The following is a 13,535-nucleotide window of genomic DNA, read 5'->3' on the forward strand; positions in this document are numbered from 1 at the left end:
AATTTATCTTCGTGTATCTACTACTTGGTAGACACTTAATACATGTTTGTTGAATGTCGAATTTCTAAGCCATTCCTTACTCTGCATCACCTCTGCTCTTACATAAAGTAATATCACCTTCACTTCTCATCTTCAGGGAATGATGTGTTACACAGAAGTATATTTTCCAGACAACTGAAATTTACTTCCCAAAGGATCAAAATGTGTTTTGGTGGGAATTTATTTTTCTAAGTTTTTACACACTTACTTGCTCTCATAAGTAAAATATACTAAGCATAATGTGTTCCTTGATGACTTATCCGTGAAAGCATCAGGGTTTTGCTGGTTTGGAATTCATGACATCCTCTGGGGCCACTGATGGAATCTGGCATTTTAACTCCATACCAAATAACTCCATTATCTGGTTCTAAATTCTTGTGCTCACTTCTTGTATTTTGGTTACCACTTCTGGCTGTCAGTGCAATTGCTCTAAAACACTGTTGTTGTTGTTTTTTATATATATACATATATATGCTTTTAAATGGATATCAAAATTACAAATTAATATATGGTCATCGGAACACAAACAAACAGGAGTATTTGAGGCGAAAAGTCAAAGTCCTCCCTTCATTCCTGGCTCCCCACCCTAACACTCACCCACATCCACATTTTCACTCTTCAGGCATAGCCATTATTAGCGGTTTCTACAGGCCATTTTCTGTCAACATATGTGTCTACTTGTGTACATACAAATATTAAATCATACTATGCATGCTTTTCTTCCCACTTGACAATATACAACAGGTATCCTTGCATGTCAGTATATTCAAGTCTATCTCATTCTTTTTAATGGCTGCCCCTTTTTAATTTGACCATCTTAATCAGCTGTGAATGGGAAAGCCAAATAATCAAGCTTATTAGAATTGTACCTAAGAAAGAGTAAATCGGCTCTGAGTGAAGGCTTGAGGAGTTCTCTTAGGAGTAAAATGTGTTAACTTTAGTTCATGGACTTTGTAATGTTTATTTTGGCTATTCTGGGACCCTTTTTGCTTATTTCCTGGTTCATTGTGTTTTGGAGAGCTGAGATTGCTGGACACGTGACCTGTGAATTAGTGAGGTATTACATGTTCAATTTTGTATTATATATTTTTGCTATGGTTTTTTGGGAAGTTTTGCATTTAAGTTTTCATTTAGGTTGTCTTTATAGACAATTATTATTTTTTCTAATTCCTAAGTACTTACATCACAGTACAGACCATTGCATATGGTAGCAGTTAAAAATGTTGGACTTGATGATTGACGTACAGCTTCTTATCTATATAATCTACCTTTGAGAATGTGCACTGGATTTATGGGAACTCTATAAACTAATCTAAGGGAGCCTTTTACTACTAATGAACATTAAAGTATTGACAGCATCTTGTCTTATAAATAATAAAATCCTGTTTAGGATTTATATAAAGCCTTCTGCCTTCATCTATCATAGTAAGTGGCTAACTCCTGTTGATTTCACCTTTTAGATCTCACTGTAATATGTCCTTTCTTCTCCATTTCCACTGCCCCATTACCTTGCTTTGGGCTCTACTATAGCCCAACTGAATTACCTGTAACAGACTTCTTAATTGCTCTCCCTGCCTCCTGTCTAAACTCTACCCTGCTCACCCAGTAAATAGTCCTCTTTTTAAAACAGAAATCCTATTACGTCACAACCCTGAAAGACCCTCAAGGGGTTTCTCATCATTATAGGATAAAGTCCCCTTTCTTTAGCTTAGTATACATCATAGCCTTTTGTGATTTGCCCCACTTCTGTCTTGCTACTTGATGCCTCATACTTCAATTTCTATGGAAATCAAGTGGCTTATAATTCCTTCAACACATCACAGAAGAGAATTCTCTATAAGTGCTTGTTAAATGAATGAATGAGACACCTTATGTAGCTAGAGTGACCATTCAAACTGCTTTCTCAGGATGTTCCCTGTTCACACCTGGCATCCCAGTGTAATCATTAATAGAACTCTTTTTCACTATTAAACTTGTCTCAGACCAATAAATTACATGGTCACCTTAAATTATAGCAGTCATTAAGTTGTTTTCTAACTCTAGTCTCTTCTACTAGATGGTGAGCTCTTTGGGGGCAGAAATTTTGTTTGTTCATTTTACTTTTATATCCTCATTTATTCATTCAACTAAGTGATTGACACTGTTAGATGTTGAGGAATAATGCTGACTAAAACAAACATGGTTTTGCCTTCATGAAGCTTACAATCCAGCAGGAAAGAATAATCTAGTGGGAAGAATAGTGCCTTATATAATAAATGCTGCTGTGTGAATGAATGACTAAACGTGGATAAAGACTTAGAGCTTCCTGAACGAATGATCCTAATCCCATTAATTACAGAGACAGAAATAGTCATAAACAAAGACTCTAGGTTGATCAAATTAACCATTTACTTAAAGAGTTGGAAACTGAAATTTTTAAGTACGAACAACACATGTACACCTAAATATATATTATATGTTATGTTAATGTTAATCATAAGAAAAAAGGACCATGAAATAATAGCAAGAATGAGACTTTGAGTGTTCTGTGTTTTTAGATAGACAATTTGTAATCCCATGTGATTCTTTGCAGGGTGGATTATCAGTTGTACTATCTTCCCCCACTCCCATTTTTTTTTTTTTCCCAGATGAGGAATCTGTGGTTTCAGAAACTGAGCCACAAAAGAATGATTTTTTTAAAACCAGGATTAGATTTTGGTTGGGCTTTGCTTTCAGGGCTAGGACTACCTGCTATCCTAGACTTTTTAACCATATTCCCATGGGCAAATTACAAAATCCTGTCAACTTCAGTTTCCTATTCTATATATAAAATAGTGATATTATCTTTAGAATTAATCTAAAAATTAAATGAGATTATGTAAAGGCATTTAGTCTTGAAATCCAGCTCCTAGAAGGCACTCAGGGAATGTTAGTTCTCTATCGATTTCTCCTATTTATCTTTCTGTGTGTGGTGAATTAAAGGATGATATAAAATGATTTGAAAGAAAGAACTATAAATATAAACACTAATACAATTTTTAATTCTCATATCTGGGCAAAACAAGACCTTCTCCACCCCCACAGGGCTTCTCTACCCCCTCTAAAAGTTATAGTTTTATTTATGTGTATTATCTTATTACTATAAGCAAAGACCCAGAGAAGCATTCCAGGAGCAAAGCTGTAGGTAAGATTTTCTGGAAAAAAAGACAGAGTTTATGAGGCAGCCAGGATTTGATGGTCATTTTACCTGCAGTGGGTGTCAGTTTTAAAGATTTATCTATTTACTCTTGGTCACTTTTGGTTCAAGAAAGCAAGAAACACCACCAAACCATTCATTGAAATCTTTGGGGTGGCGGGGGCGGTGAACAAAAGCAAGAGTTCTCTTCAGTTTCCACAATGTCTCCCGACCCCAAGACTTTGGAGCACTTTGGGGAGGGCCATCGGGTCTTTCCTCCAGGAGTGCCCTGGGTCTGGACTCCATTTCCCAGAGTCCCTTAGTGCTCTAATGTATTCTGTGCTCCGAGTGCCTGTATGTGTGTGAGTGTGAGAGAATGTGTGCGTATGTGTGTGCGTGCGCGCGTGAGTGTGTGTGTGTGTCTCCGAGTCCCTGGGAGAGTGGAGGCTCATTCACTGATTAGAGCCAGCGCTGAGAGGCAGCACTGCTCCTTCTCTCACACCAACCAGTCTCTTGATCTGTACATGCAATCCCAGGCAGCTCGCGAACACAAACCCGGGGCCAGCCGCCTACTGCTGCTGCTGCCGCTGCCGCCGCCGCCGCCGCCGCTGCCTCCGCCGGCCCTGCGCACCCGGGACTTTTCATGCACCACACTCACCGCCTTCTTCCCTCTGTGTCCTGAAAAGTGCGACCGTTCTCCCAAGGAATTTCCACGGCAAGTATGGAGACTAGAAAGGGATGCGGGTGTGTGTGCGCGCACACCAGAGGGGTGGGTGTGAGGGCAGTCGGGCTGCTTAGGAACCTGGCTAACTTTCCGGGTCCGTTTCCTCGGGATTCGGGCGGCTCCCCCGCGTCAGGGACAGGCACTGGAACCTGGACTGGCACGCCTTAGATCTGCGCGACGGAGCCGCCCGGCATCCGTGCCCTGTGCGCTCCGTGCGCTGCCTCACTCAAACTTTCCGTCTTGAGTTTTCCTTAATGTGTTTTATTTGGGGGGGGGGAGGAGGGTGCGAGGGGGAAGGACCAGACGCGGGAATTGGACTAGTAAGGAGGGTGAGGGGACAGCAAAGGAAGGCAGCAAGAATTCTTTTCGCTATCTTTCAATAAGCCCCATCCCACTTTGTTTGGGTCGGTCGCAAGAATGCCCTCTCACCGGGCTCCCCGGGGTATCCCGCGGTGATTTCCGGCGGGGCCGGGATCGGGTCGTACTCTGTGGGGAGCCCCAAGCGGCGGCGGGATGGGGAAGGTGCTATCCGAATGAGAAAAGACTCCGATCACCCCCACATAAGGCACTACCGGCCCGGTGGGGTACCCGAGGAGAGGCCAGGAGCCTTGGGCCCCCTGGTGCACCGCTTACTTTCCTGGCGGGGGCGGGTGTGAAGGGCGTGGAGGAAGGTGGGGTGGGGTTGGGGGAAGCCGCAGCGGGCGGGAAGGAGGCAGGTGCTGGCACAGAGGTGGACCCTTCTAATTCTGCCGGTAAACTCCCCGCTTCCTGCTCGGCTGGACGGGCCTGACCTGAGAGCCGCCCGACCCGTGGAGGGTCTCCCGGGATTTTCGGGGCCGGCACTCTTCTCTCCTGGCGGTTCTACGGAGCTGGGTGGGAGGACCACAGTACAGACAGCGGCACGTTGCTCTTTTTGTAGTTTTATTTTTATCTTAGACCTGCCTTAAACTGAGTAACAATTTCTCTTCCTCCGACTGAGAACAAAACTTTTTAGCGAGCGCGCTAGTCGCTGCGGTCCTACGGCCACCGGCGCTGCGCTCGTCAGCCGGGGCCGAGCGACCTTCTCGGCCCGGAGCCCGGCCCCGCCACCGCGCTCCGGAGCCACTGGCCGCCCCTGTCCTCAACTCCAGGCTTTTCAGGGCTCGGCTTGGGCGTTTCGCCTTTGTGCTTTGTAAAGGAAAGCCTTTTCTTCCAGGGCACACAAACTTGGGCGGAGAGCTGTGTGGCCCCCGGGGCGAGGCCGCCCACAGTGATGAGGCCATACGAGGGGATGCCCTCTCTGTCCTCCGCTCCCAGAGCTCGAGGGCCGGATAGACCCCAGCCCGCGAGGGCGCGCAGAAGCCCCGAAGTAACGGGGGCTCGGGCTGCCGAGAGGCAGAGGAAGAGCTCTCGCTTCCCGTTAAGAATGCGGCTTACTCGGGCCCTGGCCGCGGCTCCAGCGGAGCGCTAGGGCCCGGGCCCAGAGCCGGGCGCGCGTCGCACAGGGCGGAGGCATGGGGTGGGGGCGCTGGGTGTGGGGCTCAGCCCTGCCTGGCCAGGCCAGCTCGGGGTCTCTGGCCTGCGCCGCCTCCCGGCCTCGGAGCCGCTGAGAGGGAAGACTCGGGCGCTCCCTGCCCACAGTGCCCACCAGCCACGCCTCGCCTCTCTCCTCAGCTCCGGACTCGGCTTAAGATGTAAATGGGAAAGGGAAAATGAGAAAAAAGGGCGGGCAGTGATGAAGCGGCGGGTCAGACTGGAGGGAGCAGAGCGGCCAGGGGTGCCCAGCCTCCTCCTCCGCCAGTCTCGGGGGTTCTTCCTGCGAATAGAAAATGAACTGAGTGGGGAAAGACAGAGCGTCGAGGAAAAGCGATGTGGGCGTCTTACATTCCCATCCCTTCGGGCCCTCCCGAACCCTGCAAAAGTGGCGTGAGTTCGTTCGCTGCGCTCCGGGACGTCGTGGGGTAAGACCGAGGGCAAGGCGGCGCCGAGCCGCTGGTGACCGACGGGGCCGGGGCCAGGCGCCGAGCGAGCGGGGACACACACCTGTTTTGCGAGTGGCGTTCTGAGCCGCGGCCCCGAGGCCGAGGCGCGAGAGGCAGAGCCCTCCCCACCGCAACCCAGGCCCGCAGTCCCGGAACAGCGAGGGCCCGGCTACCCTGCGCCGGCCCGCATTTGCAGGAGAGCGGGAATCCAGGAGCCCGGTGGCTGTCCGGCGAAGCGGTGGCGCGCGGCGACGGGACCCGGGTGACCCTCGGGGCGGGGCTGTTCAGGGCCATGAGGTGCTTGGACTTTGATCGAAGGCAGTTTCTACCGAGCCCCTGTCCCGCGGGCCCTGTCCGGCTGCGGACCAGGGCCCCTCGCATTTGTCGGTTTTTCGCCGGCCAGCGCCCTCATCCCCCAAAGTTACAAACAGATTGTTTTAGGAGGAGGTTGTTGGGACCCAAAGCATTCATTGTGCAAAGGCAACCGAGAGCCGGAGGGAGAGGTCAGGCCAAGGAGTGGCGGCCTGGGCTCTGCGCTGGCCCTAAGTTGATGTTGTTTCGCCTTCACCTCTTTTTCCTCCGTTTTTCCTAAAAGAGTTGCTTTTTCCAGTTAAGACTCTTACCGACTGAATTCTGCAGCGGCTAACTGAGCGGGCAGCTCCGCAACCCCACACTCTCAGACAGGCCAGGCTGTCTCGCATTCGCACCCGTTAGCAAAGCCCGGCCTGGGTCGAGATCCAAACCTGGGACCGACACCTGGCCACGTCTGATTCACAGGCGTTGGCCCCAGCCCTGGAACCGTGTTAGCCTTAAGCTTCCTGAGCTCTTGCATATGGTGGTAAAATTTCTGTTAGAGCGGTGTTTCCAGATACCCCGTGGGCATTTGGTGTGCGGGAATTCTCTTCAAGCTAAGAAGTCTGTGAACTTAAAAAAAAAAAAAATGTAAGAAAGAAAGAGAGAAAGGAAAAAAAGAAATTCTTTCCTGAGTTCTTCACAACCCCCCACTACCCTGGCCCCATTTCCCATTGTTCTTTGCTTTTTAAGTTGCCTGTTAATTTTTTAAAAGTTTATTTATGCAAAGAAAAAATATCGTTTAATTTGTTCTATTATTTTCATTCCTGGCTTTTGGAAACGGTTCAGAGACCACAAAAATGTCACCTGTTGTAATAAGCAGAGGAGTGTTGTGTGTGCTTTGTAATTGCCAGCAGAATCGTAGTTTGGTGGGCGTTCTGAGCTCGGGCTCCGGGCAGGAGGCTTTGCAGCTTTCTTTGTGGCAGTCATTTGCAAGTGGGTTTGGCTCCCAGAAGCAGCAGCGCGGCTTCCTTCTACACTGATCCCCGGCGAGGGTCAGGAAGCCTAGACCCTGGACTGGGATGGTCAGAGGCTGGAGTGGGAAATTGCCCACTCTCTGAGACTTTCTCTTTGGCTTTCGGTTTTTCAATGCGAAAGTGGCTAGTTCGCGCCGGAGAGCGGAAAGCGCTGCGCATCAGCCCAGACTCAGACATTTTCACGTTCCAAACGCCAGCTTCTTCGTTTCATTTGTCTTGGTTTTGGCATGTTTAACCACGCAATTAGCGATCTCACTAATTATTCAGTGAGTTGGCGTTTTGTAATCGCTTTAAACCAGGGTCGAGTCTGTGATTTAACAAACTCCCACACACATACAGACCCGAACCAAACCTATCACGTCAAGGATTTGAAATTTTTAAAACTCAATATTTGTTGGTCCCTCCGTCCAACCTCATTGCCTGCCAGACAATTTATTTAGCTTCGTGGATTGATCCCTCCTCCTTGTTTAGTTAATTCAACAAAGACTTTTTGCAATCTGTTTGGAGTTTGTCTGATGCCGTGGAAAAGTAGCTGATGATTTATTTGGTTGCTTTTCGATTTCTGTCTTCAGCCCTTCTTTCTCCTCCTTTCAGCGGGGATGTCAGCTGTTATTACTTCCTATTGATCCCTTTGCAAAGTGAGAAGTGAACTAAAATTAATGTCAATTCCACTGCTCGGATCAATAGCTGGAGTTATTTTAATCTGGATTTGCACGAAGTGCTAAATTAAAAAAAATCAGCATAGAGGCAGAAAAGTAACAGTTACTTACTTTCCCTTTGCCCCATTCTTTACGGTCGTCCAAATGTTCCATCAAGCTGATTATCTCACAATCCATATTTTTTTAATTAAGAGGGTCAGTTAGTTTTCTTGTTTTGGGTTCTGTGTTTAAAACCATGACATTTTGACATTGGGAGTGTATTAACTATAGATTTTCATAATGACTGTGGTCTGCTGAAGCCTCATCTATACAAGTTGTTAATGTGAGGAGGGGGTAAGAAAGAAAAAGAAGAAATAAAGCACTTCCCCTCCCCCCACAGAGACCAACGCCCACATAGTGGAGTAAAAGAGATGTGGCCTGGAAAAAATATTGTTGATTTATTTTCAGCATAATGAAGTTTCAAATGAATAACCAGGTTTGAGTGATTCACCGTGTTCTGTTGGAGTGTCCGGTCCTGTCGCCAGATTACTAATTTATGAAACTCATTTACCATAATGAGGTGATCCAGGAAGTAAAAATCGAGAAGTCTTTGGGTGATTGGTTATTTTGGGTGAGAAACATTCTTTCCCTCACCCTCAGTGTATGTTTGCCCTTTTCTCCAGCTTGCCTCATATAATATTGCTTGTTGATGGACAAGTAGTTAGTCATTTCTGTTGCGAAGAGCAGCTTAGAACCCTTGGAACAGCCTTATACTCACTTTCAGAGCATCCATGTTGTGTGACCATTAATCTGATTTGAAAACAGCCAAGAACAGGATTCTCAGACTTGTCAGGCTAACTGGCTATCCTTGGCAGATCATTCTCTACACTGCTATAACTTGACAGGAAAGTTATTTAAAATTTGGAAGAGAGAAAAATCCGTTAATGTGAGATACATAATCTGGTAATTTAGCAATGATGTCTATAAGGAATGATGCCAAATGAGGAAGCAGTCTGATGGTGTGCACTCATCTTCCCAATTAATAACAGTCATTGACACGTCTGCTACAGGATGGGAGAAGGAAATACTCTCTTTGCACTGCATTAAGCCAGGAGGATTCATCTACATTTTAACTGAGTTTTCTCTATTTGAGGGAATACCAGAGATACTCCATTATCTAGGTGGGTTTTATTAAGGGAGGGGGTAAATTTTATTTGAGACATTATTCTCAATTTAAAGGTTATATTTGTAGCAGATGGTGATTTTTGGTTACACTTTGAGTTTCATTTAAGTTTCTAATTAGTACATATATATATAATATATAGTATATATATTATATATATATATATATATACGCACACACACACATATATATATTTTAAAACTAACAAGTCCTACTATTCATCTTATATTATCTGGACTTTTGATATATAGCCCTTCTCCCACTCTCCACTAAAAATAAATTTTGAAACGGTATCAGTGGCTGTGAAAATGTACAACCTAAATTTAAAAGGGAAATTGAAAGAAGTCTCTCCGAAATCCCATTTGTTCCAGGGGCCTTCATCGGACATCAACTCTGACTGGTCCAATAAGCAGAGCAAAATAAGTCAGAAATTTTGTTAACATTTTGCTCTAAATGTTAATGGCAAATTCAAGGCAGTTTACAAATCTACTTAAGAGTGAGTGCTTTAGTAACTAACATTACCGATCCGTTCTTTGCTGCCCCTGGAAGACTGGCGCTTCTAGAGAACATATGCCAAAGGTACCCATTATGTTTTTAAATATTGTCAGAGACCACAGGCATTTTATTGATGAAGGTTTTGTTCCTTCTCAGAAAAGAGAAAGCCTGTGTGATTAGAGAGGGATGTGCAACAAAAATAATGTTGCTGTTGTTCGTTCACACAGTACTTTCTGAAAACAATCTTAGATGATACAAGAAGATGTATGTTTACGTAAGTGCCAATGTGTGTGGTTGATCCACACGTACAATTTGTACTACCGCACATGTACAGATGTTCATGGCCTAGATGTGCTTTATTGAGGGATTTTTCGGTATCAGGGCGTTAGGAGAGATAAAGAGAGGACGTGTCTATGTGTGGGGGGTAGTCACAGAGGTGGATCCTGGTCTCTGGACATTAGGCCTGGCATGAGAGGTGTGTGCAGGTAGAAGCCCTTTAAAACATATTCTACTGGGTGACTTGGCCTTCCAAAGCTCATTTGCTCAGGGAATATTGTATTTGAAGGTTTTATGATTTTTTTTTCCTTTACTGGGCTCTGGCGCATTTCACCCGGAACGTGTAAGGACCAAAGTCGGCTACGCGTACATCACAGCAAGTTGTCTATTGATTTTCCTGAATGAAAATGGTCTGATGCTGCTGCCCACTGGCTCCCATAGCCTATGGTGTCTCTTGCCCGAACATCTGTAAGCCAGAAGGATGGTGTTTCGATCGCTTGGGGTTTCCTGATTTTTTCCCTCCCCCTGACCTTCCTCCCCCTCTTTTTTCCTCTTTGCTGTTTCCACAGGTCTTAGAAGGGGATGATTCCCCAGTAACATTCTCTGCCCTGATCCAAGGTGCTGCTGGGACTCCCTCCCAGGAAAGACTGCTTCTTGTGACGTGGGCCATAGAAAGAAACTCCAATGGACTTACATCGGGCAGCCTTCAAGATGGAGAACTCGTCCTACCTCCCTAACCCACTGGCATCCCCAGCACTAATGGTCCTGGCATCTACGGCTGAGGCCAGCCGCGATGCTTCCATCCCTTGTCAGCAGCCACGACCCTTTGGTGTACCTGTCTCAGTAGACAAGGACGTGCATATTCCATTCACCAATGGTTCCTACACCTTTGCCTCTATGTACCATCGGCAGGGTGGGGTGCCAGGCACTTTTGCCAATCGTGATTTTCCCCCTTCTTTACTACACCTCCACCCTCAGTTTGCTCCCCCAAATCTAGATTGTACCCCAATCAGTATGCTGAACCACAGTGGTGTGGGGGCTTTCCGTCCCTTTGCTTCCACTGAGGACCGGGAGAGTTATCAGTCAGCCTTTACACCAGCCAAGCGACTGAAGAACTGCCATGACACAGAATCTCCCCATTTGCGGTTCTCAGATGCAGATGGCAAGGAATATGACTTTGGGACACAGCTGCCATCTAGCTCCCCCGGTTCACTTAAGGTTGACGACACTGGGAAGAAGATTTTCGCTGTCTCTGGCCTCATTTCAGATCGAGAAGCCTCATCTAGCCCAGAGGATCGGAATGACCGATGTAAGTACTTTGGTGTGAGCTTTCCCTACCCCCAGTAAGCCCTGTCTTACAGTAGTGTTCAACAGGTCGGTGGCCTTTTTCCTGCTCCTAGTAATGGGAAGGGCCAACTCCTTCCTGTTCCACAGCTGAGTGCTAACATTTACTTGTCTCTGTCAGTAAGCATTGAGGTTCTGTAGGAAATGTTTTTCTGAAGGTAGCCAGAGGCATGTTGGCTTCGGCACTGCCTTTCTCTCCAGGGCATATCAGCTTATTCCCTGGGGACCCTGAAGTGAAGAGGGGTGCCATATAGGTACTGGAGTGAATGTCATTTCATTGAAAGTATAGGTTCCTAGGGAATTTGGGGGACCTGACGAAACTTATCCATCCCGCCTCTCTTCGCTATCCTCCTTATGTTTTCTAAGCTCAGTATTATTTTTTTAGCGTTTCCATTGTATCACATCCAGCAGACTTCCATGAGATTTTATTTTCACAACTTTCAGCCCTCGTCCACATCAGGCTGTTTTTCAGAGCTAGACAAAGGTGTCGTCAATCACCATAAAGCATTTCAAACAGCTGTGTTTCCCTTGCAATTGCAAAGCTAGAAAGCTCACTCCTCTTGGAATTTAACAGGTTTACTGGGTATTTATCCTGGGGCTCAGTTTTAGGACAAGACACGGTTGACCTGTGTGACTGCTCCATATTTGATATTCACAACTATCATTAATTTCTGCTTATGGAGCAGCTTTCTCGTGTTCTCCAAGTGCCTTGTTGGGCTCTGGCTACCCTCACTAATAGTTGGAACTAAACCTTGATTTGGAACTTGTAGACTAGGACTACTGAACACTGCAATCTTCTCTCATATAATCAGAAAATAATTGTGTTTTGAAGCTTTTGGGCTGTGAGTAGACTGAACAGTTTTCTCCAAACCTGGCGAGAATTTATGAACTGAGGGTGTTTTTCCACCCTACCCTTTGTTCTAAAGATTTGCTTCATTTTAGTTTCTTAAGAAAACTACATCTGAGGTTTGCTTTCCCCTCTTCTCTATTTTTTTGTGCTCCCGTCCTTTCTATATCCACCAACACGAATACCATTTTTTCTCTTCTCTTTATGATGCCGAGGAGAGTAATAGAGACATTGCAGCTCTCTCCCCTGTCGGCAGTGCTTCCTCAGGCTGTCTCCTTGAATTAGGCACTGTGTTAACTTTCCTGCGCTAAAAGGCATCTGCCTAAACCCAGCGTACCTTTTCAATAAAAGTCATCATAAAATCAACCTGCCTTGTAAATCCATCGCTCTTTGGTTTTGAAATATGTTGCAAGTGTGTCTTTTATGTCAGCGTCTGTAAGCCTGAGACCTCCCCACTTAAGGGAGAAGGCTGCTGTATGACAGCACAACTGCCGATGTGCTCTCTCCCTCTTGCTTTAGTTCCTCTTCCACCTTTTCCCTTTCTGTAGAGCTGACATGTGTGTTATAATCCTGTTTTTTAGACATACCTGCTGAACATGGATTGGCTTTGTGTTGGTCTGTTTTAGTTTAGTTTAGTTTAGTTTTCATTTGTTGGCGTGTAAGTGATCAAGGCTAGCTGTAATCTGACCTATGGCTAAAACTACTCTGGTTTAGGGTGTGACCAATTCTGCCCCAGTTTTCTCCAAATACAAGTTGAAAATGAAATCCTCTCAAAACTAATATGCCACAAAGTAACATCTGGAGATCCAGATTCCTTTCTTCTCTCCTAACAAATCCAGCTTGTCTCCATTTTTCTATCTTTTTAGCCCAAACCTGTATCAGACCCCCAGAGCAGGAGGAAGCTTGTTAGTCAAGTCAGAACTCATAGATGTGGATATCCATTCCCCTCTGAGTGTCAAAGCCATAACTCTTCTGTTTTTCTGGTTTGCATTGTGTGGTGATGCCATCCCCCATGGAGATGGATCCCTCACATAGGAATACGCCTGGATGGAGAAAAATTAAATGAGTCTGTCTCCCAAAGTAAAATGGAATTCTGACCTTGGAATTAATGAGATTCTGATCAGAAGGGTGGGGAACTTCTTTATTTCAAATTGTGCTGTTATATAAATTGGAGCCCTTTCCCCTCTATTTGTTTAAAATATTCTTCCTTTAGAAAGTACTTTGTGTTCTCTTTTTCTCTTACACAAATATTCAACCTGTGGGCATCTGTGAGTGCAGGGGGTTCGTACACCCATATTATTATCTAGAGTTGTATTTGTGACTAATCTTTAACAAGAACAAAGGTGCAAAGTGAAGAGGAGACTTGCCCTGTGATAACCCTGGATCTGTGCTCATTTCTCCTTTCCTTGGGCAGTGTAGCAGCCGTCACAGGGTTGTACTGCGTAGCATCTGTGCTTTTGATTTTGAGTTTTTGGAAGGCAGGAGAAACATTTTTCTCTCGGGGAGGGTTGAAGAGGTACCGTGACAAAGTCTGCAGCAGCTTTCT

At 45.8% G+C, this 13,535-nt stretch overlaps 1 protein-coding gene across 1 annotated transcript in view; it reads left to right on the forward strand.

Moving 5' to 3' along the window:
* The first annotated feature begins 10,314 nt into the window (after positions 1 to 10,314).
* RNF220 (ring finger protein 220) overlaps positions 10,315 to 13,535 on the forward strand; it is a 189,040-nt gene continuing 185,819 nt past the window's right edge. Inside the window, exon 1 of the mRNA XM_039884128.1 lies at positions 10,315 to 11,107. Within this exon, the coding sequence (XP_039740062.1) occupies positions 10,483 to 11,107 (625 nt within the window). The 5' untranslated portion in view covers positions 10,315 to 10,482. The remainder of the gene's footprint in view (positions 11,108 to 13,535) is intronic.

Source organism: Pteropus medius, unplaced genomic scaffold (genome assembly GCF_902729225.1).
Source record: "Pteropus medius unplaced genomic scaffold, Ma_sr-lr_union100, whole genome shotgun sequence".
NCBI lineage: Eukaryota > Metazoa > Chordata > Mammalia > Chiroptera > Pteropodidae > Pteropus > Pteropus medius.